General features: G+C 44.7%; 2 protein-coding genes across 3 annotated transcripts in view; one reads left to right on the plus strand and one right to left on the minus strand.

Moving 5' to 3' along the window:
- LOC144507264 (uncharacterized) overlaps positions 1–604 on the minus strand; it is a 33,089-nt gene extending 32,485 nt beyond the window's left edge. Inside the window, exon 1 of one of the 2 annotated variants that reach the window (XM_078234271.1) lies at positions 188–519. In XM_078234271.1, coding sequence (XP_078090397.1) covers positions 188–377 — 190 coding nt within the window. In that variant the 5' untranslated portion in view covers positions 378–519. Of the gene's footprint in view, positions 1–187 lie in introns of both variants that reach the window. The other variant, XM_078234270.1, reaches the window with a different exon arrangement.
- Positions 597–26,021, plus strand: part of ubr7 (ubiquitin protein ligase E3 component n-recognin 7) — a 37,179-nt gene continuing 11,754 nt past the window's right edge. The window contains exons 1-7 of the mRNA XM_078234268.1: positions 597–758; positions 2,905–3,038; positions 4,168–4,228; positions 8,174–8,269; positions 8,366–8,419; positions 22,546–22,651; positions 24,963–25,156. Coding sequence (XP_078090394.1) covers positions 609–758; positions 2,905–3,038; positions 4,168–4,228; positions 8,174–8,269; positions 8,366–8,419; positions 22,546–22,651; positions 24,963–25,156 — 795 coding nt within the window. The 5' untranslated portion in view covers positions 597–608. The remainder of the gene's footprint in view (positions 759–2,904; positions 3,039–4,167; positions 4,229–8,173; positions 8,270–8,365; positions 8,420–22,545; positions 22,652–24,962; positions 25,157–26,021) is intronic.

Raw genomic sequence — 26,021 nt, forward strand, 5'->3', positions numbered from 1 at the left:
GGGGAGAGAGGAAGAAAGGGGGGGGTTAAGAGGGAGAGGAAGAAAGGGGGTTTCGGAAGCATCCACATCTAGAGTGGAATATTATAACCACAGAGAGGGTGGGAAGCATTGGGCGCTCACACTTTCGTTTTGACAGCAATACGTGTTAAAAGGCAGTGAGTGGTTATCCTCCACAAGACAGACTCACCGGCCTCCTCCTCCTGTTGCTCTTTCTCCTGCAGAACCAGTTGAGTGAAGGGGTCGCGGAGCTGCTGCTGCAGGAGGCGGACTCCGCTCAGGATGCCCGCGATGGTGCGGGGAGAGCGGACAGAGAAGCGCCGGCACTCGCCGCTGCGGTAGCCCAGCTCCCCGCACAGCTCGGAGGTAGACTCGGCCATGTGTCTGGTCTCTCCTCCCCGCAAAGCAACCTCTCAATTCACCAACAATAAAACACACACAGCTTAACGTAACAATATATAAAACAAAAGCCAGCGGCTTGCTGTAACCAAAACAGCCCTGAATATGCAGCATGCACTTTATTTTAACACAGAGAGGAGGAGGGGGGTAAGGGGGAGGGGTGCAGGCAGCTTTAAATAGCTCCCAACCCGGAAGTCCTTGTACATTCGGAGATGGCGGCAAATGAGGGAAATCACAAGCGGTCGCTGGAGGAGGATCCCATCGTGTCTTTAGCCGAGGTTTTGGAGGAGAATGAGGAGTTGGAGAATGAAGCTTGCGCTGTCCTAGGCGGCAGCGACTCGGATAGATGTTCATATTCGGATGTGAGTGTGGGGAATGTCTCCTTTGTCTCTGTGTGTGTGTGTCTGGGTCTGTGTCTGGGGGGCGGGGAATTGCATTCATTCCCAAACCTCAAATCAACTGGGGCTAGATTGGGATTTCCAGCAGGAAAAAAAAACAGCCAGAATTCACTGCACAAAATAAAGAATCCAGGTTTGTTTGGTTTGTGTATATATACATATATATATATATGTGTGTGTTTGGGGGGGTAATAATTTAATCCCCATGGAAATTCTCCCCCGATATATCTAACCAAACAGGAGGTAGTTAATTCCACTGATCTGTTTCCGACAGTGGAAATGCCAGCCAGTACATTGTTGTTTGTTTATTTTTCTTCGAAGATGGCTGTGTGTTTGAGGCCTGGTTGGTGCTCAGGATTGATCCCAGTGGGAGAAGGGAGGGATTTGCCAGGGAAGCAGCTGCTGTAAAGCACAGAATGGGCCGTGTTAATTTCATGTCAATAACACCTCCCTCCTCCCGGGTTCCGCACCTCCGCCTGGCGCCTTTTTCATGTAACAAATTCCGCCCTCTTGTGATTGGTCCGCACGGAGGCGGGTGGTTACATTTCGGAACGTTGAGAATTGTCATGGGGGGGGGAGGAACACCCTGGGATTTGGGGAGGGAGGTAGGGGGGGTCCCCCCACTCTGTGGATCACTGGGGTGATCTCCTCCCCCCACCTCCCTCCCCAAATCCCAGTGACCCACAGAGTGGGGTGATCCCCCCCACCTCCCTCCCCAAATCCCAGTGATCCACAGTGAGAGAGATCCCCTCTATCTCCGTCCCAAAATCCCAGTGATCCACAGAGTGGGAGGGATCCCCTCTACCTCCCTCCCCAAATCCCACTCTGTGGATCACTGGGATTTGGGGAGGGAGGTAGAGGGGATCCCTCCCACTCTGTGGATCACTGGGATTTGGGGAGGGAGGTAGAGAGGGTCCCCCCCACCCTAGATCACTGGGATCTGGGGAGGGAGGTGGAGGGGATCCCCCACTCTGGGTCACTGGGATTTGGGGAGGGTTGCAGAGGGAATTCCCCCACTCTGTTGGGCCTGGGATTTGTGGAGGATGGCAGGGACCCTTTTCATGTGAGATACAGTAAGGAGTCTAACAACACCAGGTTAAAGTCCAACAGGTTTATTTGGTAGCAAACGCCACTAGCCCAGTCCAGGTATTACCCCAGTCCAACGCTGGCATCTCCACATCATGTGAGATAGGTATTCAGAGTCCCTGCTCTGTGCTCCTATAGCAAGAGATTTCTGTCGCCTACCACAAATGTTTTTTTGCAGTTGGAGGAAATAAAGGAACCACTTGTAGTTGTATATTGTCCCACTACTTTCCTTTTGATAGTTGCTACATTCTCTCTAGGTAGGATCTGGTCCTCGGGTGTGTGTCAGCAGAGCCAATATTTGTAGCGAGTCTCTTGCTTAGGACTATTTTGAAAAGTGCAACCCTAGAAGGATTCTGGGCGGCACAGTGGCACGATAGTTAGCACTGCTGCCTCACAGCGCCAGGGACCTGGGTTCAATTCCAGCCTCTGATCACTGTCTGTGTGGAATTTGCACGTTCTCCTCGTGTCTGCGTGGGTTTCCTCTGGGTGCTCCAGTTTCCTCCCACACTCTAAAGTTGTGCAGATTAGGTGGATTGGCCAGGCTAAATTGCCCCTTAGTGTCAGGGTAATTAGCAGGGTAAATATGTAGGGTTACGGGAGTATGGCCTGGGTAGGATTGTGGTTGGTGCAGACTTGATGGGCCGAATGGCCTCCTGCACTGTAGGGGTTTTATGATAACCCCGGATCCACTTTCTACAGTTCAGGAAGCTCCTGAATTTGTTAGCTGGGTTGTGTTCAGTTTGATTTATAAGCTCCTTGTCTAAAATCAGCAATCAAAATTCTAACCGCCAACACCCCCCCAAGCTGAATGCTCAATAGCACATGAGGCGACTTGATAGCTGCTGTAATTCCAAGTGAAATCCCACTAACTGACTTTTGCATTTCAGCTTCCACCGAAATGCTTTTAATTTTGTGACTAACCTCCTGTGGATTTGCTCCAGAAATTGCTGCATTAATGGTTGGAAGATTGTCACTGCTGCACTTTGTAACCTCTTTCATTCTGACTTTGCTGTCTTCCTTACAGGGCTATGTAAAGAGACAGGCATTGTATGCTTGTAATACCTGTACACCGAAAGGAGGCCAGCCTGCTGGCATCTGTCTAGCTTGTAGCTACAAGTGTCATGAGGGCCACGAGCTGTTCGAATTGTATACTAAAAGGTATAGTGTTATTCTCCATAACATTCCAAGGTGAGCTAAGACACTGAACTAGACAGAGAAGGTAAACCAAGAGCAATAGATAATGCACCAAGACACGGCCCTCAGTGTTGTGACAAGTAGCAATGCATTTCTTTGCATGGAGGCTGCTGAACAAGAATATTGATGCCAGGATATTGGGCCTCTTACTGTGATGTTCATAGAATCATACAATGCAGAAGGAGGCCATTCAGCCATTTGAGTCTACATCGACCACAATCTCACCCAGGCCCTATCCCCATAATCCCATGCACTTGCCCTAGCTAGTCCCCCTGACCCTAAGGGGCAATTTAGCGTGGTCAATCCACCTAACCCGCACATCTTTGGACTATGGGAGGAAACCGGAGCACCCGAAGGAAACCCACGCAGACACGGAGAGAACGGGCAAACTCCACACAGACAGTGACTCAAGCCAGGAATCGAACCCGGGTCCTTGTGCTAACCACTGTGCTGCCCAGGTGCAGCTGCCAAGCCCTTTAGTCTGCCCATGACCATGCCCAATGTTGTTCCATTTGTGCTTTTTCTTTTGTGGCACCTGTAGGTTGGGAAAGACTGTTCTTGGTGTTGGCATCTAATCTTCGGACAGAGCTTAAATAGAGATCTGTTGGTCTCGGTGACTGTGGATCCACACAATTGAGTGTAATATATGCACATAAATGGGAACATTAATTTTAAACTTTATACTTGGCCCCTGAAACTCCGTGTGATGCGAGTGTGGGATTTTAAATAGATAGTGTTCTGGAAGGATGAAATCTAATATGTGGAAGGCTTGGGTGACACAAATCCAATAAAGAAAATACTAAAATTTGAGATTAAATTTGTTGCAGATGCTTTTGTGAAAATGTATACTTAAGAGGAATCCTGTTTTTTTGGGGGGCAGTAGGCAATAATGGATATTTGTAATATTCAGTAAGTTCAATCAGTGGGACTTTAGTTGAAATTCAGTAATATTTAAATTACTGCATGATATTGGGCTTTTTTTTAAAGAGGAACATGACGAGTGCTGACTTTGAGAGAGCAGTAGTCAAATTGTAAAAGCTTGTTTTGGAGGGTAATTTCAAATGCTAATATCTACCTACTTGTATTGTTCCAGAAACTTTCGTTGCGATTGTGGGAACAGCAAGTTTAATAATCTGCAGTGCAAGTTTTTCTCGGTAAGTTTCTGTGGCAGTGGCCAATAGACCTTTTAATTCACGATCATTTTCAATGTGCTTCTTAATGGTAGTGTAGGAACTGTTGTGTGAAACCTATCAGCAGGAGCTAAGAGCCATGAGTGATTCTAGCATTTTAAAACATGTACATGTTCCCAGCTCGGGAACAGGCTGTTCGGCCCTCCAAGCCCGTGCTGCTCATGATGCCCCAACTAAACTAAAGAGAAAACCTTCTGCCCTTACTTGGTTTGTATCCCTCTATTCCTTCCCTATTCATGTGCCCATCCAGATGCCTCTTAAATGTTGCTAATGTGCCTGCTTCCACCACCTCCTCGGGGCAGCGCGTTCCAGGCACCCACCACTCTCTGCCTGAAAAACGTCCCCCGCGCATCTCCCTTAAACTTTCCCCTTCTCATCCTGAACCTGTGCCCCCTTGTAATTGATACTTCCACCCTGGGAAAAAGCCTCTTGACTATCCACCCTGTCTATGCCTCTTATAATGTTTGTATGTTGTGCTTCTCAGCCTTGACTTTGGACACAGATTGCATGATCAGTCTTCACAGTAGAAGACATGAGTAATATCCCAACAATTCAGGAAAGTCAGGGGGCAGAGTTGAATATGGTTGCCATCACAAAGGAGAAAGTGCTAGAGAAACTAAAAGGTCTGAAAATTGATAAATCTCCGGGCCCAGATGGGCTACATCCTAGAGTTCTAAAGGAGATAGCTGAAGAAATAGTGGAGGCGTTAGTTATGATCTTTCAAAAGTCACTGGAGTCAGGGAAAGTCCCAGAGGATTGGAAAATCGCTGTTGTAACCCCACTGTTCAAGAAGGGAACAAGAAAAAAGATGGAAAATTATAGGCCAATTAGCCTAACCTCAGTTGTTGGCAAAATTCTAGAATCCATCGTTAAGGATGAGATTTCTAAATTCTTGGAAGTGCAGGGTCGGATTAAGACAAGTCAGCATGGATTTAGTAAGGGGAGGTCGTGCCTGACAAACCTGTTAGAGTTCTTTGAAGAGATAACAAATAGGTTAGACCAAGGAGAGCCAATGGATGTTATCTATCTTGACTTCCAAAAGGCCTTTGACAAGGTGCCTCACGGGAGACTGCTGAGTAAAATAAGGGCCCATGGTATTCGAGGCAAGGTACTAACATGGATTGACGATTGGCTGTCAGACAGAAGGCAGAGAGTTGGGATAAAAGGTTCTTTCTCAGAATGGCAACCGGTGACAAGTGGTGTCCCGCAGGGTTCAGTGTTGGGGCCACAGCTGTTCTCTTTATATATTAACGATCTAGATGACGGGACTGGGAGCATTCTGGCCAAGTTTGCCGATGATACAAAGATAGGTGGAGGGGCAGGTAGTATTGAGGAGGTGGGGAGGCTGCAGAAAGATTTAGACAGTTTAGGAGAGTGGTCCAAGAAGTGGCTGATGAAATTCAACGTGGGCAAGTGCGAGGTCGTACACTTTGGAAAAAAGAATAGAGGCATGGACTATTTTCTAAACGGTGACAAAATTCATAATGCTAAAGTGCAAAGGGACTTGGGAGTCCTAGTCCAGGATTCTCTAAAGGTAAACTTGCAGGTTGAGTCCGTAATTAGGAAAGCAAATGTAATGTTGTCATTTATCTCAAGAGGCTTGGAATACAAAAGCAGGGATGTACTTCTGAGGCTTTATAAAGCACTGGTTAGGCCCCATTTGGAGTACTGTGAGCAATTTTGGGCCCCACACCTCAGGAAGGACATACTGGCACTGGAGCGGGTCCAGCGGAGATTCACACGGATGATCCCAGGAATGGTAGGCCTGACATACGATGAACGTCTGAGGATCGTGGGATTATATTCATTGGAGTTTAGGAGGTTGAGGGGAGATCTGATAGAAACTTACAAGATAATGAACGGCTTAGATAGGATGGACGTAGGGAAGTTGTTTCCATTAACAGGGGAGACTAGGACGCGGGGGCACAGCCTTAGAATAAAAGGGAGTCACTTTAGAACAGAGATGAGGAGAAATTTCTTCAGCCAGAGAGTGGTGGGTCTGTGGAATTCATTGCCACAGAGGGCTGTGGAGGCCGAGACGTTGAGCGTCTTCAAGACAGAAATTGATAAATTCTTGATTTCTCGAGGAATTAAGGGCTATGGGGAGAGAGCGGGTAAATGGAGTTGAAATCAACCATGATTGAATGGTGGAGTGGACTCGATGGGCCGAATGGCCTTACTTCCGCTCCTATGTCTTATGGTCTTATGGTCTTATGATCCATATACCCAATTTGCGTCCTCTTTCTCAGTATTTTGTTGAAGTATTCTTATTCTATTGTGTGGGGTTCATGTTTCAAAACACATCACACTCATCCTTTTAGTAATTGAGTTCACCAGCAAGAGGACTCTGTCTCCAACATCCTATGGTCTCTGTACCCTTTGTAAGGGCTCCAATTCTAGAAGGTAGAAATTAAAATTGTACACAGTGAGTCAGTAATTTTAAAACGGGAGCAATCATTGAGAACAATTATTTTTTTTCAACAAGCATTAGTTAAGAGGCCAAATTCCAGTGACGCTCTTGTCAGCTTTCTATGACACAGCGCATTTGCAAATTAGTTTTACTTAATTAACGATGATGGTAAAATAGTCCTCTGATCAGAATGCTTGTAGAATAAATTTTAAGAAATCCAAAATTGCACCGCCATAATTCAGTACGGCGGGTGAGAGGGTTGGGGAAGGTACCTGCTCGATGAACTTGGCCTTGAAATGACCCTCTGGCATTAAGCTGAACATAGGAAACAAGCAGGCTGAAAGGCGAGCTGGTATATCAAACCTGCCTCGCATCTTTATAACGGCTGGAGTATCATGACTCAGCACTTTATCCACCTCTTTCCTTCACAGCCAGGGAGGCAAATTCCAGAAGGGGAAAAACCCTGGCTCGTGAAGGAATTGGGTGGGGAGGAGGAAAGAATTCCTCTATAATCTCCTTGTACAAGGGCAAAATGAATGGCAGCACTACTGCTACTATTGTGTGCAACAGCAGGAATAAAAGGAAGGCCATGGCCTAGTGGTATTATCACTAGACTATGAATCCAGAAACTCGGCTAATGGTTTGGAGACCCGGGTTCGAATCCCATCATGGCAGATGGTGGATTTTGAATTCAATAAAATAAAATCTGGAATTAAGAATCTACTGATAACCACGAAACCATTGTTGATTGTCGGAAAAACCCATCTGGTTCACTAATGTCCTTTAGGGAAGGAAATCTGCCGTCCTTAGCTGGTCTGGCCGACATGTGACTCCAGAGCCGCAGCAATGTGGTTGACAACTAGGGATGGGCAATAAATGCTGGCCAGCCAGTGACACCCATGTCCCATGAATGAATAAAGGTTTTTTTTCTTTGCGCAAAGTGGCATGTCTCGGAAACAAAGAAGACTCTCGATCAGTGTGGGACTGGGAGAGGGTAATAGGGACAAAGGTAAAGAAGGAACGCAAGAGATGGAGAGGGAAAAGAATGGGAAATGAGGACAACCAGCATGTTGAGGGAGGAGGATCGGAGAGAAACCGGGTAGAGACATGTCATTAAATGTTTGTGGGAGGGAGAGGGGGGGCTTTAGTAACATTGTCTAGAATAGTAACATTGCATTTTGGACCTGTACACATTCCAGGTCACACACTGTATTTACAATGTGCTGTTGTGGTGAAGGAATTGGTGATTCATCAATATTTTTCTATTGTTCTTTCCCAGTTGCATTTTCTGGAAGCTTTTACTTTAGAATTCTGCATCATTTCATGCTCTCATCTGTGTCTTTGCTCTCATTATCACAGCGAGGGTGATCATTGTCAAATGTTGTTCAGTATATCAATAATTTGGGGTTTAATTGTAATGGAGCGACGCAGTTTCATGCTTGCAGTTAATAATCGGAAAATGTTTTCTGCTGACTTCCTGTGGCTTTGTTGTTTTTCAGGAAAAGGAGAAAGCAAATGAGGGCAATAAATATAATGACAATTTCTTTGGATTGTACTGTGTCTGCAAGAGGCCTTATCCAGATCCCGAGGATGAGGTAAGCTATTCGGAAGCTGGTCTTAAAAGTGCTGCACGTTTGAGTTATAAGGCATGGCCACTGCCTCACTGAGCCTGTGTGTCCTTATTTCTCCAGACGCCTGATGAAATGATTCAATGTGTCGTATGTGAAGACTGGTTCCATGGAAGGGTAAGACAACTGTTCATGTGTACATAGTTTTTATTTAAGTTTGACGGTCTTTTGTTTTGGAACCATTTGAGGTGTGGAGAACAGAAACAGAGAATGCCGGAAAACCTCAGCAGGTCTGACAGCATCTGTGCGGAGAGAATAGAGCCAACGTTTCGAGTCTGGATGACCCTTCGTCAGAGTTGTGAGCAAAGAGAATCAGCAGAGATTTATACTGTTGGGATGGGGGGAGAGGGGGGTGTGGAATGGGGCAAAGGGAATGTAAATGAGGATACAGAAGGCTGAGAAGGTGCTAAAAGTGTCCATTAGGTGATCAGAATGGCAGAATCTGTACCTCTGTTCTGCCATTCACACATTCTGATCACTTAATGGACACTTTTAGCACCTTCTCAGCCTTCTGTATCCTCATTTACATTCCCCTTGCCCCATTCCACACCCCCCTCTCCCCCCATCCCAACAGTATAAATCTCTGCTGGTTCTCTTTGCTTTCAACTCTGATGAAGGGTCATCCAGACTCGCAACGTTGGCTCTATTTTCTCCTCGCTTCTCGGCCTTTTGGCTAAGATCAAGTGTGGTCTGGTGATGCTGCACTTGGTCATGGCCATTGGGTTGCTTTTAAGCTTCATTTTCACATGAAGCAATTTTTTAAAGCGGCATCTCGGCCTTTTGGCTAAGATGCAAATGAGATCAAGCCTTGGGGGACGGAGACGTCTGCCTACTCCAATCAGCTTGGCTCATGTAGATCAGGCCCAGGACAGGGTAAAGGGTTGCATGCCCTGTCTTGTCAGCCTGGATCGGAAATGTCTCAACTTGTTGAGACTCTGAATTGGACTTGATTTGATTGAATTGGAAAAGTACAAAAAAAACATTGGCTCTATTTTCTCCTCTCAGATGCTGTCAGACCTGCTGAGATTTTTGAGTACTTTCTGTTTTTGTTTCATATTCCAGCATCCGCAGTATTTTGCTTTCATCATGAGGTTATAGAATGTAGTTCGTTGCTTATCAGTCCAATAGCAATCTCTCTTTCTCTCTCTCTCTCACATACACACACACACACACACACAACGCCCCCCCCTCCACCCCCCGTGGCCTTATATTGTCTGCCTCAACTATTTATCCACTTTTTCCCTTTAAAAATCGGTGACTTGATGGGCTGAATGACCTCTTCTGCGCTGTAGGGATTCTATGAAAATATTTATCAGTCCTTGTCTCATCTACTCCATATTCCATCAGCTCTTCATGGAGAAAGTAAAATGGATTGTTGTTACCTGGTTGTTGGAAAATAAGAATGATTTTAGATCACTTTTTAAAATGATTGCTGTTCGGTTTTTGTTATCTGAGCTTGAGGGGAGAGAAAGGAGAGTAATCCGTCTAGTTTAAAGTGTGCAATGGATGGATGTGATTTTTCTTTGTTATCCAAACTCCTGGAAATGTTGTAGTTAATCTGGTGTCAAACCCATTTGGTATTTGAGTGATTATTTAGGGTGTGAGATTGTAGCCATAGCTGTGACTGACCTATTGGCTATACTGTTTTACACGGAGGATGGTGGGTGTCTGGAACCATGTCTCCATAGATTAATTCCAGCTTGTTTACTCCAAATTGCAGTAGTCTGTGTTCTGGCTGTCCTTCTGATAGTCTTTACCCACACCCTCACAGCTACTAAGAACATTGCACCTATTGGGTGAATCCGTTTCTGCAGTCTTTGTTTGTCATCTCAACCGGATTCTCCTCGCTCTGGAACTATCGGTCTGATCAATGTCTGTAGCAAACCTGGCCAGATACTGCTCCCCAACCCTAATAGCTTAGCATGTTTCAACACACACTCTAGTTCAATGACCGTGAACCTGTGGGTGTCATTGGCAAGGCTCGCATTATTTTTGCACATCCTTAATTGCCCTTGAACGGGATGGTTTGCCATTTCAGGAGGCAGTTAAGGGTCCGTCACATGTAGGCCGGACCAGATAAGGACAGCATATTTCCTTCCCTAAGGTTTATTAATGAGGATAGTTTCATAGTCTCAGTAATGGTGGCCATGTTTTAATTGCAGATTTTGTTTTAATTGAATTTAAATTCCACTAAGTGCTACGGTGGGATTTGAACCCGTGTGCCCCAGAGCATTCTCCTGGACCTCTAAATTACTGATGCAATGACAATACCACCACGTCACTGTCTCCCCACATACTGCAGGCCAGCCTCAGTGTTCACAAACTCATTCTGCAGTCCAGACACACAACCTGTTCTGCTGTTCAGACTGGATTATTCACATCTACTGCTTGGTTTGTATGTTTGCTTTTGTGCTTCTTTTGCACAGATGCCGTCAGACCCTGAGCTTCTCCGGCATTTTCTGTTTTTTGGCCCATCTTTTACATCCTGTTTATGATTTACTCTGTTTACGCTCACTCTTTGCATCAGCAGATACACATATACCTGTGTACACCCAGTTACAGAGACACACAAGTTGCAGTTTCCTGCTCACAGTAATTGGCACCTGTTTTAGGTGATCATTAATGACAATCTGATTCTGTTCACTAGTTTGCAGTTCCTTTTACCGTTTATTTTTTAAATTCCAAGCTAAATGTAAAATGCACACCCACTATTTAATCTTTCTTCATTTTTCTTCCCCCACTCTTTTTCCCCCTACTTATCCCTCTTCCCTTCCCTTTTTCTCCCCCTTTGCTTCTCCTTTTCTAAACCCTACCTCTGTCCCATCCATTTTCCTTCCCCTCCACTCCCTCCCCCAACATCTTCATTTCAGCTTCTCTGCCGTTTGGCCATTCGCACCTTTTATTCTCTCTGGGGACAGCCATTAGCAGCCTTTTCCCCTGGTTTCTGTGGCTATGACTCATCTTTCATTCCCTCACCCTGCAGTATAAATATCTCCCATTTTCTGTGCCTTTCAGCTTTGACGAAGGGTTAGCTGGACTTGAAACGTCAGCTCTTTTCTCTCCTTACAGATGCTGCCAGACCTGCTGAGATTTTCCAGTATTTTCTCTTTTCGTTTCAGATTCCAGCATCCGCAGTAATTTGCTTTTATTCATGTATTCATCTAGATGTCCCTTAAGTACCTGCTCCCACCACCTCCCCAAGCAGTGCGTTCCAGACATTCGCCACCCTTTTTAAAAAAAAACTTGCCTCGCACATCTAAGCTTTTCCCCACGCACCTTAAACTTATGCCCCGTAGTACTTGCCAACTTATGCACTCTGTTTATAATGCATTCTATTTGCATCTGCAGTTTACAGCCAGTTAAATACTTGGAGCATTGTCAGTGTTGTAAAGAAATAACGAGCTGCCACATACAGCAATGTAATGGAGACCAAATCACCTTTTGTTTTAATGATGTTGATTTGAGGGATAAATACAGCTCAGCCACTGAGGATTACCCCCTGCCCTTGTTCAGAATAAAGCTCTGGGATAGTTTTCATTCATCTGAGGTAGTTTAATGGTTCCTCTGCACTGCACAGGAATGATGTGGAGATGCCGGCGTTGGACTGGGGTAAACACAGTAAGAAGTCTCACAACACCAGGCTATAAAGTCCAACAGGTTTATTTGGTAGCAAAAGCCACTAGCTTTCGGAGCGCTGCTCCTTCGTCAGGTCAGCGGGAGTTCACGACACACGACAACACAGAGTCGCTGAGCAGAGACTGATAGCCGAGTTCCGCACACGTGAGGACAGCCTCAACCGGGATCTTGGGTTCATGTCACACTATCTGTAACCCCCACAACTTGCCTGGGCTTGCAAAATCTCACTAACTGTCCAGACTGGAGACAATACACATCTCTTTAACCTGTGCTTAACCCACTCTCCACTCACATTGTCTGTACCTTTAAGACTTGATTACCTGTAAAGACTCTTCCAACCATTATTTTGTAAATTGAGTTTGTGTCTTTATACGCCCTGTTTGTGAACAGAACTCCCGCTTATCTGACGAAGGAGCAGCGCTCCGAAAGCTAGTGGCTTTTGCTACCAAATAAACCTGTTGGACTTCAACCTGGTGTTGTGAGACTTCTTATTCTGCACAGGAATAGCAACTCAGAATTTTGTATTGCAGCTACTGGGGTGGGACTTTGAACCCATAACCTTCTGACTCAGCAAGAATATTAGCAACCAAGCCCTTACTCGCAATAGAAATTGCAGATGGTCGAAGAATCTGGGCAAGCAGTCTAACAGCACAGCAGCAGGGAGGTAGCAATTGGGTATCATTGGCCATTGAGATGCCATTTGGTTCCAGTGCAGGTTCAGTGTTACGACTAAAAATGTGAGAGAGTGATGTTAAAAAACAAATGTCACCCAAAATGAAACCAGTTTAGGACTTGACCAGTACTTGTGAATTAGAGGGGATGGTGCAGTGCGGCATTTGTCACCAGTTGGATCAAATTGTGGATAAATCTTAAGATATTTTAACTTTGGATAAGTGGATACAATATATATCATAATCCCTAGAATGCAGAAGGAGGCCATTTAGCCCATTGAGCCTGCACCGACCACAACCCCACCCAGGCCCTATTCCCATAACCCCACATATTTACCCTGCTAATTCCCTGACACTAGGGCTAATTTAGCATGGCCAGTCAACCTAACCCACACATCTTTTGGACTGTGGGAGGGAACTGGAGCAGCCGGAGGAAATCCACACAGACATGGGGAGAACATGCAAACTCCACACAAACAATGACCCAGGTCCCTGGCACTGAGGCAGCTGTGCTAACGACTGTGCTATCGTGCACAGATTTTAAGTTGTAGCAACCCATGTCTTGCACATACAGATGAAGAATGTACATGACACCATAAGATAAAGAAACAGAATTAGGCCATTCAGCCTATCGAGTCTGTTCCGCCATGCAATTATGGCTGAGAGAGAGAATAGACTTCCAGTTATCTTCTGAAAAGTCTGAATCAAAATCTTGCTCCCAAAGAGTTTTTGAGGTAGAAAGCGAAGAGCAGTGTAGTGAAAAGATTAGAGAATGATTAAATCCCTACCATTCTATCATTGAATAAAATGATAGAATTCTATTCAATGAATAGAATTGAATGCAGAGGGAGGCAATTTGGCCCATCGAGTCTGCATCGACCACAATCCCACCCAGGCCCTATCCCCATAACCCAATGCATTTACCCTTGCTAGTCCCCCCGACACTAAGGGGCAATTTAGCATGCCCAATCCACCTAACCCGCACATCTTTGGAGAACTTAATGTGGAAATGGACTCCCTAACTAAAGGATTTATTTCTAATAGAAGATCTATCTGTGATTAATGGGCACCAATGGAAATGGAGCGTTTTCCCCCCCCCCCTCAAAATCTCTGATTTGTAAGTCGTGAGGGACGTGTGTGCGGGCTGATCGTATTCCCAAGAGAGTGAAAAGAAGCAAAAAAATATTATCCGTATACAAGTTAGCAAGAGTTTTGGTATCTTGTGTGCAGAATCTCCTAATAAAGGTAGAAATAATTGACAATGGGGTTTGAAGACAAGTAACTGGTTGAGAAAGGAATGGAGCAGGCAGTGAGGTGGATTGATGGGAGGCTGCTTCCAATTGCACCCACTCTAAACTAGCCAAATCTAAATGAAGCCAAATAAATTATCAGACATTGGCAGACCACTAATAAAACTGAAAATTTGACAGGCAGTGCTAAGCCACCTAAATGCTGGGGGCTTTGTAGAAAAACTTTCTGGGTATTTTCTTATTCCAAATAAAAGAAGTGATTAATGCACTTGCCTTTTCAAAAAAAAAAGCTTGGGCAGTGCACTGAAATAAGTATTTAGAGAAATTATACAACCAACTAAAGAGCGGTAAATTAGACCAATGTGCTAAGTCCTACTTCATATGTTCCAGCAAAGGGTCAACGTTGAGCTTAAAGGTTTCCAAGGGGTTGATTAATTAAAATTCCTAAAATATTTAGAACTGTTTACGGAGACCTTGAAAAGGAAAGGATAAAGAGATCACTTTTGGCAAGGAATAGAAGAAAAATTCACACTTTTTTGTAAATTAATTTTAAAACCTGAAATATGACAAATTGCTCCAGAATAGAGACTCGCAGCCTCGTTCGACCCGAGACTGGAAAATTCCACCCGAGGTCAATGGACATTTCCATTGTCTGCTCCAATTCCGTGGCGGGCGTTAGAATTCTGGCCAATATGTGAGAGAATAAGGCCAGGTCAGAGGTGTAAATAAGCAGGTCATCAGGGTATATGGAGAGTTTCTATTCAACTCCACCATGTAGAACAAAGAACAGTACAGCATAGGAAAAGGCCCTTCAGCCCACCAAGCCTGCGCCGATCAAGTTGTCCTATCTAGACCAACTGCCTGTTCATGTGCCTATCCAGATAAGTCTTAAATGTCGCTAACGTGTCTGCCTCAACCACCTCACTTAGCAGTGCCTTCCAGGTGCCCACCACCCTCTGTGTTTAAAAAAAAAACTTCCCCAGCACATCTCCACTGTACCTTTTTCCCCCCCCCCTTAACTTGAACTTGTGCCCCCTTCTCGTTCCTGCCCTGGGAGAAGGCTTCCAACTGTTCCCCTTATCTATGCCCCTCATAATTTTATAAACTCCTATCAGGTCCCCCCCTCAGCCTCCGTCTTTCCAGGGAGAACAATCCCAGTTTACACGATCTCTGCTCATAGCTCCTACCCTCTGTACCAGGCAACATCCTGGTAAACCTTTTCTGTACTCCCTCCAAAGCCTTCACGTCCTTCTGGTAGTGTGGTGACCAGAATTGGACACAGTATTCCAAATGTGGCCTAACCAGCGTTTTATATAACTAACATAATTTGCCAACTTTTATACTAGATGCCCTGGCTGATGAAGGCAAGCATGCCATATGTTTGCTTCACCACCTTTTACACCTCTGGTGCTTCTTTTAAGGATCTGTGGACCAGTACTCTCAGATGCTCTTGATAGTTTTGTCATTAATTTTATAACTCCTACCTGAATTGGACCTACCAAAATGCATCACCTTGCATTTGTCCAGATTAAATTCCATCTGTCATTTCTCCACCCAATTTTCCAGCCTATCTATATCCTGTATAACAACCTGTATATCTTCACATATTTATAGTGATATTTCTAGGGGCTCAATAGTAAAATTAGGGGAGAGAGGGGATATCCTTGTTTGGTAAATTGCCACTTGGTGTCCAACGATGTGTAGGTTAGATGGTTTAGTCATGGTAACGTGTGTGGGGATAGGGGCTGGAACAGTGGATAGCACTGCTGCCTCACAGCGCCATGGATCTGGGTTCAATTCCGGCCTTGGGTTACTGTCGGTGTGGAGTTTGCACGTTCTCTCCGTGTCTGCGTGGGTTCCCTCCAGGTGCTCAGGTTTCCTCCCACAGTCTAAAGATGTGCAGGTTAGGTGATTGGCCATGCTCAATTGCCCCTTAGCATCAGGGAGATTAGTAGAGTAAATACGTGGGATTATGGGGCTAGGGCCTGGGTGGGATTGTTGTTGGTGCAGGCTTGATGGGCCAAATGGCCTCTTTGTGCATTGTAGGGATTCTATGACTCGAGGGGAGGGTGGGCCTTTATAAGATGATCTTTTGGAGAGTCAGTGCAGACTCAACGGGCCAGATGGTCTCTTGCACCATAGGGATTCTATGGTACCTTGGTGGAAGTCAAAGAGTGGATATCGTTCATGCCTACTGAGGGAGGAATACAATAAATGTGCATGTTAGGTGGATTGGCCATGCTAAATTGCCCCTTAGTGTCAGGAGACTAGCTAGGGTAAATGCATGGGGATAGGGCCTGGATGGGATTGTGGTCGGTGCAGACTCGATGGGCCAAATAGCCTCCTTCTGCACTGTAGAAGTAAAATGTATTTATTAGTGTCATAAGTAGGCTTACATTCACACTGTAATGAAGTTACTGTGAAAATCCCCTAGTTGCCACACTCCGGCACTTGTTCGGGTACACGGAGGGAGAATTTAACATTGCCAATGCACCTAACCTGCACACCTTTGGACTGTGGGAGGAAACCGGAGCATCCGGAGGAAACCCACGCAGACAGGAGGAGAATGTCCGTGTGGAGTTTGCACAGTGACCTAAGCTGACAATTGAACCCAGGTCCCTGGTGCTGTGAGGCAGCAGTGTTAACCACTGTGCCGTGCATAGAATTCTATGATTCTGTGAATAGTTTTATCCAATTCAAAAAAACTGGCCCAAAGTGGGGAAAGAAAGCCTTTTCTGCCTCCATAGAAATAAGAACCTCAGGAAGAGGAGTAGATTAATGCGTTTAAATAACATTGAAAAAAACATCTTAAATTTGAGAAAGATTGTCTGCCCTGTATGAAACCTGTCTGGTCAGGAGAGATATTAAATAGAAGGGCTAAGATCGTGGGCTAAGGCTTTAGCTAGTATCTTGATTTCCATCTTTAAAAAGGAAATAGGCTAGTATGAACTGCAATTCAGAGGATCTTTATCCATTTAAAAGAATGGACAAAGATGCTTCGCACGGTGTAGGAGGGAGCATTTTAGAGAGAAAGCATTGTGAAAACAGACCATATAATGAGAAAGTCATGATGACAATTTAAATTAAACCATTACAAAGAAAGGATTGAATATTTCTCAACCAAAACTCCTCCATCTGAAAAATGTTAAAAGCTGCCCAAAAGGAAAATCTATGTATCTTTGGAAAATTACGAGAAGAAGAAATAAAATACAAGTTTTATTAATAAGTGCTGGCCCAGCCAGTGACACTCATGATCAACTTAGTGCAAGGTAAGTCCATTCAAAAGTCTGATGGCAGCAGGGAAGAAGCTGTTCTTGAGTCGGTTGGTACGTGACCTCAGACTGGGCGGCATGGTGCACTGTTGCCCCTCAGCGCCAATGACCCAATTTCGATTCCTGGCTTGGCTCACTGTGCAGAGTCTGCACTTTCTCCCCGTGTCTGCATGGGTTTCTTCCGGGTGCTCCAGTTCCCTTCCGGAGTCCAAAAGATGTGCTGGTTAAGTGCATTGGCCATGCTAAATTCTCCCTCAGTGTACCCGAACGGGTGCTGGAGTGTGGCGACTAGGGGATTTTCACAGTAGCTTCATTGCAGTGTTAATGGAAGCCTACTTGTGACACTAATAAATAAGCTTAAAACCTAAACTCTTGTATCTTTTTCCTGATGGAAGAAGGTGGAAGAGGGAATTTAAAAAAAACATAAAGTTTATGTGTAACTTACTGCAATTAATACAGTTTGAACAGAAGATACAAAGGGATTGGTTAACCAACTTATCTTGAATGGGAGAGCAGGCTCAAAGGGCTGAATGGCCTACTCTATTTTCTATGTTTCTGTGTTACAGAACCAATGCACGTTGTTACCTGAATAAGCAATGAGCACCGTTTAGTCTTGGGTGAAGTTGCATTATGATTTATTAAGGGAAGCTACAAGTGTGTCCTTGGGAAAAGGCTGAAGCCTCTTGTTGTGTTGAAAATCTTACTCGGTCTGAAAGTTACACATGGGTGAGCAGGGTGGAGAAGGCCATGTTTATGTCCGATTTCACAAAGTTGGGCTTCAGTGTCTTTGTATTCTTAATGGTGCTGGGTTAACTTACACTTAGGTCATGGTAGATGAATACCTTACTCCCACGGAAGTATAGTTGCCCTTTTTCTCAAGTGAGGCACATAATTGACTCTTTCTCTCTATCGTGATTTGGTTTGGGGTGTGGGTGTGCTGTGCTGCTGTTGCAAAGCCAAAGACCGATGAGCTCAATCCACTGCCAATGGTGAATCAACTCCTTGCCAAAAACCTCTGAAAGAAGTGCCCCAGTATAAGTTGCAGGGTTTCTCTGTTCTACACCCTTGGGCACCAAGAGAATCCTTAACTTTTCTGTCCTGCCGCAATTCTCCAGATCATCCACCTTTTGTCGGCAGTTTGGTGTTTTGTGCTTCTAGCTGGGTGCAGCGAGTTGCCAGAGCTGCAATTTACCCAGGACTGAATATTCAAGTAATGATGTGCATTGGTTCTGTTACACAGAAACATAGAAAATAGAGTCGGCCATTCAGCCCTTTGAATCTGCTCTGCCATTCAAGATAAGTTGGTTAACCAATTCCGAACGGAGACCAGCAAATTCAGTGAGAATGGTGCTCTGCAAGTCAACAAGTGTGCTAATAGAATTAGATTCAGCAGAGGAAGTCACCATGCCATTGCCAGTAGTAGTATGGATCATGTAGTCGATAAAGCAACAGGTTCTGTTTCATTGCGTGTGCCTCTGGGTTTGGACATTAGATATGGGCCAACTGCAGGCAAATGGGGTTAGCTTAGATGGGCTTTTTGGTCGGCATGGACCAGTTTGGGCTGAAGGGCCTGTCTGTGCTGTTGATTCTATGATTCTATTACAAATGTAGGTTGAGCATTGGAGTAAAGACTAACCCCTTCCCCCTCCCTCCCCTCCAGACCTGTGCAGGTTAGGTGGATGGGGCTACAGGGAGAAGGCGAGAGTCGGTGCAGACTTGATGGCCTCTTCCGCATTGTAGGGATTCTATGAAATAGCCGAGCAAATCACTCAGTTCAAGGACATTTGGGGGTTGGGCAACCAATGTTGGCCCTGCCAGTGATGCCCACATCCCATGATAGAATGGAGGACAAATAACCTAATCCTACCCTATCAGCATGACCCTTTAAGTGGGGGGGGGGGAAAGAGTTCACATGGAGCATAAACACCAGTACAAATCAGAAAGACTTGCTTTTGTGCTGAGTTCTATGCAAGGTCATACTCTGGCACCATAAAATAGAGTAAAAACTGAAGAATTCTGTTGGACTTTACTGCATTAAAGTAGGTTGAGTTAATTGGACTGATTAAATCAGTGGGCTCAAACTGCGTTTAATTAGTTTTTCTTTGTTTTGTAAGAATCTACCTTGTAAAATGTTATCTTCTGGGAAACCCACTTAAAACCCTTAATTAACCAGCCGTTGGAGTTTGGATCAATAATTGTCATTGGCTGTAAATGTATGCAATGGATATCAGTTTAGAAATCCTATCTTTATGCTGCATTAAAAAATGGGTAGAAAACTTATATTCTTGATTTGAAGAACCATGAAATTTGGGAAAACTCAATTTAACAATGTACACAGATGGATTAAATTACTTGAACTCCAACGAAGTGATTATTTGTTTGTCAAGGCCTTTAAAAATTCTCTCTCAAATATCTTTGATTTGATTTATTATTCTCACATGTATTAGTATCCAGTGAAAAGTGTTGTTTCTTGCGCGCTATACAAAGCATACCATTCATAGAGAAGGAAAGGAGAAGGTGCAGAATGTAGTGTTACAGTCAAAGCTAAGGTGTCGCGAAAGACCAACTTGATATAAGGTAAGTTCATTCAAAAGTCTGGTGGTAGCAGGGAAGAAGCTGTTCTTGAGTCGGCTGGTACATGACCTCCGACTTTTCTTGAAAGGAAAAAGGTGGAGGAGAGTATATCCGGGGTGCGTAGGATCCTTGATTATGCTGGCTGCTTTCCCGAGGCATTGGGAAGTGTAGACGGAGTCAATGGATGGGAGGCTGGTTTGAGTGATGGATTGGGCTACAATGCAAATACAATGATATTGGGTAAAAGAAAGTGGTCAGGTTCAACATGGACCCCTTAAACTGACAACAGTGATGTTGTTAATGAAAATAAGGAAATGGGTCCTTGGTATCAATGTTTTATAGTAAAGGAAGTGGTCAGTCTTCCATAATACTAATGAATTGGGGATAGGAGCTCATTAAAATTAATGTTGAAACAAATAGTACGACACTAAAAAGTGACATCCCTGAGAGAGTTTTTTAGACTGCAAGAGGGTGAATGGGAGTGAAGATGTATTTGAACTGTGCAAAGCCCTTGTTAGATCACAGCTGGAGCATTGTCAGCATCTTTGGGTGCCAGAACTTGGTAATAGGATACATTGACCTTAGAATGAGTGCAGCATAGATTTCCTAGAATGATACCTGGACTACAAATATTTGAATAATGAGAAGAGATGACACAATCTAGAATGTTACGGGGTGGTTTGATCAAAGCTTTCAGTGAATTAAAGGAGAAAAGATGAGTTACATAGAACCGAATAGTATTAGTGTACCCCCACCCCACTTGCTGAGAGTCACTGACTTGGGGTGGGGGGGTGGGGGGAAAGAGTGGGGTGTAGTCTTAAAAATTGAAGGCAGATCCTTTTAGGAGTGAAATTATGGAACATTCTACACAAAAAGGGTGGTGGAAGTTTGGAATTCTCTCCTGCAGATGGAATTTGATGCTAGGTTAATTGCTAATTTTGGATATTTGTTAACTAAATGTATTGAGGAATTTAGGGAAAGGCAGATGTGTGGAACTGGGTTGTAGATCAGCTATGCTTCCCCATTGAAAGATGGAACAGGCCCTGACCAACCCCTGTCCCTCCCTATTGGAACTCGTGCCAGTGAGGGAAATATGTGACCTGGATAATCGTTTGGAGTTCATCCTTTAGCCTGAAGTGCTGCATAATTAGTTTTAAATTGACCAGACCACTTAGATTTATTTTTTTTGCAGCCTGGATAATTCTTAATTTTAAACTACTTTATTGAAGGGTGTTACAAATTCCCACAGTCACATGCAGCTTTGGAGCAAGTAGTTAGGGATTGAGTACTGCATGTGCTTGGAACATTCTGTGCTCTCTGACTTTCCCATCCCTTTCCAGTGGGCTAAAGTGTGTGTGCCAGGGGTGCTAATTCATCACAGCGCCCATTTTCTTTCCTACTTGTCAATGTTGTCGTCTGGCTGGTGCTCTGTGCTACTTGACTGTCATTCATATATTAACTGGAGGGATGTTTGGAATCCACTGTACAAAATAGCCCCTCCTATGGAACATATCGCCCCTGCTATAGAATTCTTCAGCCTAGCAGGAGGCCATTTGACCCATTGTTCCTGGGGTAAGCATTGGAAAAAGCTATCCAATTAGTGTGCAAAAGCTTTTGCAACTTTTCTTTCCCCTTCACCCTGCAAATTGTTCCTTACTCCAGTGTACGTAGGGTGATAGAGGTTTACAGCATGGAAACAGGCCCTTATCATAGAAACCCTACAGTGCTGAAGGAGGCCATTCGGCCCATCGAGTCTGCACCAACCACAATCCCACCCAGGCCCTACCCCCACATATTTACCTGCCAATCCTTCTAACCTATGCATCTCAGGACTCTAAGGGGCAATTTTTAACCTGGCCAATCAACCTAACCCACACATCTTTGGACTGTGGGAGGAAACCGGAGCACCCGGAGGAAACCCATGCAGACACGAGGAGAATGTGCAAACTCCACACAGACAGTGATCCAAGCTGGGAATCGAACCCAGGTCCCTGGAGCTGTGAAGCAACAGTGCTAACCACTGTGCTACCGTGCCGCCCTTCTGTCCAACTTGTTCATGCCACCTTTTTTTTAAAACTACTAAGCTAGTCCCAATTGCCCCCGTTTGGCCCATATCCCTCTATACACTGAGTACATTGAGTTCCTTCTCTTTTTACTATTGAATCTAGTTTCCGGCACTCGTTCAGGTCTGGCATTTGGACTAGGATCTGTAGTCTTGAGACTGAGCGATTTTAATTAATTTGTAGGATACCGGTAATGATTTCATGCTTTGACGTCTGCTCCAGCCAAGGTTCTTGGTTGATTGTCTGCTGGTACTGCACCCCGAGCTGCTTTCTTTGCAGTTTATTTTTGTCTGTGGTGGTTTGTCATTGCCTTCCATTCACAGTGGCAAAGTGAGGAACCAAGCCCCAAGTCTACCTCAGCTGTAATCTGAGAAAATATTAATGTGAAACTATTTTGATTGAGGACTTGACTCACAATATTGCACAGTTCATGGGCGGCACAGTAGTTAGCACTGCTGCTTCACAGTGCCAAAGACACGGGTTCAATTCCCGGCATGGGTCACTGTGCTGTGTCTGTATGGGTTTCCTCCGGGTGCTTCCACAGTCCGAAAGACGTGCTGGTTAGGCACATTGGCCATGCTAAATTCTCCCTCAGTGTACCTGAACAGGCGCCAGAGTGTGGCGACTAGGGGATTTTCACAGTAACTTCATTGCCGTGTTAATGTAAGCCTACTTGTCACTAGTAAATTAACTTTAACTTTGCCTTGATTGCTGTCGTGACCACTGTTTTTAAACTATTAAATGACGATTAATTTGTGACCATTGTTTAATTTCTAGCATCTTGGTGCCACTTTGCCAGATAATGAAGAATATCAGGAAATGGTATGTCGGAGCTGTATGAAGAGATGTTCATTTCTTTGGGTCTACGCAACACATGTGGCAGGTAGGAAGAATCTTTGTTCTGCCGCAGCTGAGGTTGTGTTTTATCTGAGGGCTGGTAAGTTCAGTAAAATGACTGTATTGGCAGTTGGTTTTAAGTAGCAGTCAACCCCTTCACTGTCCAGCACTGCCGAGATGTTGCTTGCTACACAGTGGCAAAGTGGTTAGCACTGCTGTGTCACGGCGCCAGGGACCCGGGTTGGGTCACTGTCTGTGCGGAGTCTGCACATTCTCCCCGTGTCTGCGTGGGTTTCCTCCGGGTGCTCCGGTTTCCTCCCACAGTCCGAAAGACGTGCTGGTTAGGTGCATTGGCCATGCTAAATTCTCCCTCGGTGTACCCGAACAGGCATCGGGGTGTGGCGACTAGGGGATTTTCACAGTAACTTCATTGCAGTGTTAATGTCAGCCTACTTGTGACACTAATAAGTAAACTGATAAATAAACTAAAGCTGAACTACTACAAGCCACAATGTCAGGATAGCACAGCAGTGCTGATGTTACCTGTATTTTAAAATGAACAAATGTAGAGGTGCAGCCTTTTGCTGTGTCTCTTTCTTTGGGTTTGTTCACGCTTATCTTTGGGTAATGCATGTTGATGAATAAATCCAGCATAATACAGGCACTGAGAATAAATATACAGTGCTGGAAATACTCCGGTCTGGCAACACCTGTGGAGTGAGAAATAGAGTGAGTGTTTCTGGGTAAGGAACATGCAAAGTCTTTGACCTGTTCCTCTTGTAATTCAGGTACTCCCAGTTTAGGGACACGGTTTATTTTGTAATGTTGTGACGTTTTAAAGTTAAGATTATCAAATGATGGCCAGACTTTCATTGCTAATTAATCTCCAGTCGTAATGTTCCTTTTTCGTTTCCAGAGCTTAACAGACGTGTCCTTTAGTTTGATGTGCTGCCAGATGTTAAAAGGCTGTTGACAATTACTTTTGTAGGGTGCGGAAGAGGAGAGGTGACGTCCACAGCATTACAATGGTTTCCTTTCACAGATTGGCTACTCGGTGAACAATCAGATTGTTGGTGTACGATGCCCTTGGTGAGGCTAATGATCTACCTATGAAGTGAAGTAGCCAAGCAAGCTCTGAAACAACTGTTTCTTTCAATCTTTCTTTTGTGAAAGATGTGCCCATGAGCTTCGAGACCTCGAGGAAGTAGGGAGACCAGCTGATGCCTTGACCTCTAACCAATCCTGCCCATCAGCCAAGCTGACTCACTGCCCTGACCTGACCTTTTCTCTTCTGTAGAGAAGCCACTAACTGGCCAAGACTGACACTCGGGGCGGGATTTTACGCCCTTGCTCGATCTGAGACCGGAAAATCCCGCCCGAGGTCAACGGATTTTCCCCCTCGCCCGCTCCGATTCCCACGGCGGGCGGGGCAGTAGAATTCCAGTGATATTGTATAAACCTCTAGCAGTAAAAAATGTTTAGTACTTTCAGGATCAACCAAAAGAAAAGGCTTCCTGACTTTGTGCCCTACATATTAACGAGAGCGGAGAAAGGAAACAATCATCGTTCTATAGGAGTGAATGTTATTTTAGATTTGGTGATCCAGAACCAAACTGAGATTACATGTAATCTGCTGGAGATTATCCTCTAAGAAGATTAGTTTTACTGATTTCAATTTTTAAAGTATATTAATTTTTTTTTTTGAGTGCTAAATCCTGTATTAAAACTACTCCAGATGTTACCATTGTGTCATCAGAAAGTACCAAATGATGGCTGGGCAGTGAGGTTTGCCTTCTAGATGCAGTGAGCACGTTAGTGCCTTGTATTTATTAAAGACTTGCAGCATATTTGGCTAATTGTGTTCCACCCATGTTGTGAACTGGTGATGCAATGGGGGAGTTTAAAGTTTAGTGTCACAAGTAGGCTTACTTGAACACTGCAGTAAAGTTACTGTGAAAATCCCCGAATCACCACAATCCGACACCTGTTCGGATATATTGAGGGAGAATTTGGCATGGCCATTGCACCTAACCAGCACGTCTTTCGGATTGTGGGAGGAAACCCACGCAGACACGGAGAACGTGCAGACTCCGCACAGACAGTGACGCAACCCAGGAATCGAACCCAGGTCCTGGTGCTGTGAGTCAGCAGTGCTGACCACTGTGCCACCCTGGGTGTGCCTGAATGTGGGATGATGTGAAGAGAAGTTAAATGTAAAGCATATCGTTTGTTATCCATTGCCTATTTTTTTTTCTCTCTTGAAGAGGAAGAAAATTATTGAGCAGGTGACTGATCAAGGATGTCGCTAATGGATCACTATCATACATTTTGGTCATTTCAAGTTTCTTTTTGTACAGTGACCAAAGCATCAGATGTTGGTAACAGTGGATTGCTGAGTAAAGTGGAGGATGACATTGTTGACGTGTGTGCGATACAGGAAAACGGGGATTCGCATAACCAGAAAACAACGGCTTGTGCAATTAAATCCGACGAAACCGCAGCCAAACGCAATGAACCCTCCCCAAGCTGCAAGATGGAGGAGAAACCTGAGGTGACATTGATTTTTCACCTAAGCTATTTACTTTGGGTGAACAGATTAGATTTTCCATGTTGCTCTAGTTGAAGATTGAAGTTTTTAATGCACTGTTTATAATTCACCACATATACTTTGCTTTCTTGTAGTACAGTCTGCCATCAAATCAGCCACTGAGTGGCATAGTTGAGCACTTCATTCCTAACTGGGCAGTGACCACAGAGACATTTACAGTACAGAAGACCATTTCAGTCCATTGTGCTTGTGCTAGCTTTCAGGTTCACCTTTCCTCTCAGTCCCATCTCCTGTGGGGTTTTTTCCTTGTACCTACACAAATCATTAGCACTGTTGCCTCACAGCGCCAGGGACCCGGGTTCAATTCCTGGCTTGGATCATTGTCTGTGTAGAGTTTGCACGTTCTCCCCGTGTCTGCGTGGGTTTTCTCCGGGTGGTCCGGTTTCCTTCCACAGTCCAAAGATGTACGGGTTAGGTTGATTGGCCATGGCAAATTGTCCCTTAGTGTTGGAGGACTGGCAGGGTAAATACGTGGCGCTACGGGGATAGGGGCTAGGTGGGATTGTGGTCAGTGCCACAATGGGCCGAATGACTCCTTCTGCACTGTAGGGATTCCATGAATAGTTAGGCCACCGTTAGGATACTGTGTCTAACTTTCATTTCCCATAAGCTAGAGATGATGAGCAGCTTTAGTTACAAGGACAGTTAAGAGTAACTTTAATTGGAACAAAGCAAATTAAGAGGAGACATAAAAGCCATTTGCAAAGTTGAGAAATTTTGATAAGGTGAAGAGAAACAACTTTCACTAATAAACATATATGAAACTGGAGATTATCATTCTGTCTTTTCTCCCCATTACTCTGACAAA

The sequence above is a fragment of the Mustelus asterias genome, chromosome 18, assembly GCF_964213995.1.
Source record: "Mustelus asterias chromosome 18, sMusAst1.hap1.1, whole genome shotgun sequence".
NCBI classification, from domain to species: Eukaryota; Metazoa; Chordata; class Chondrichthyes; order Carcharhiniformes; family Triakidae; genus Mustelus; species Mustelus asterias.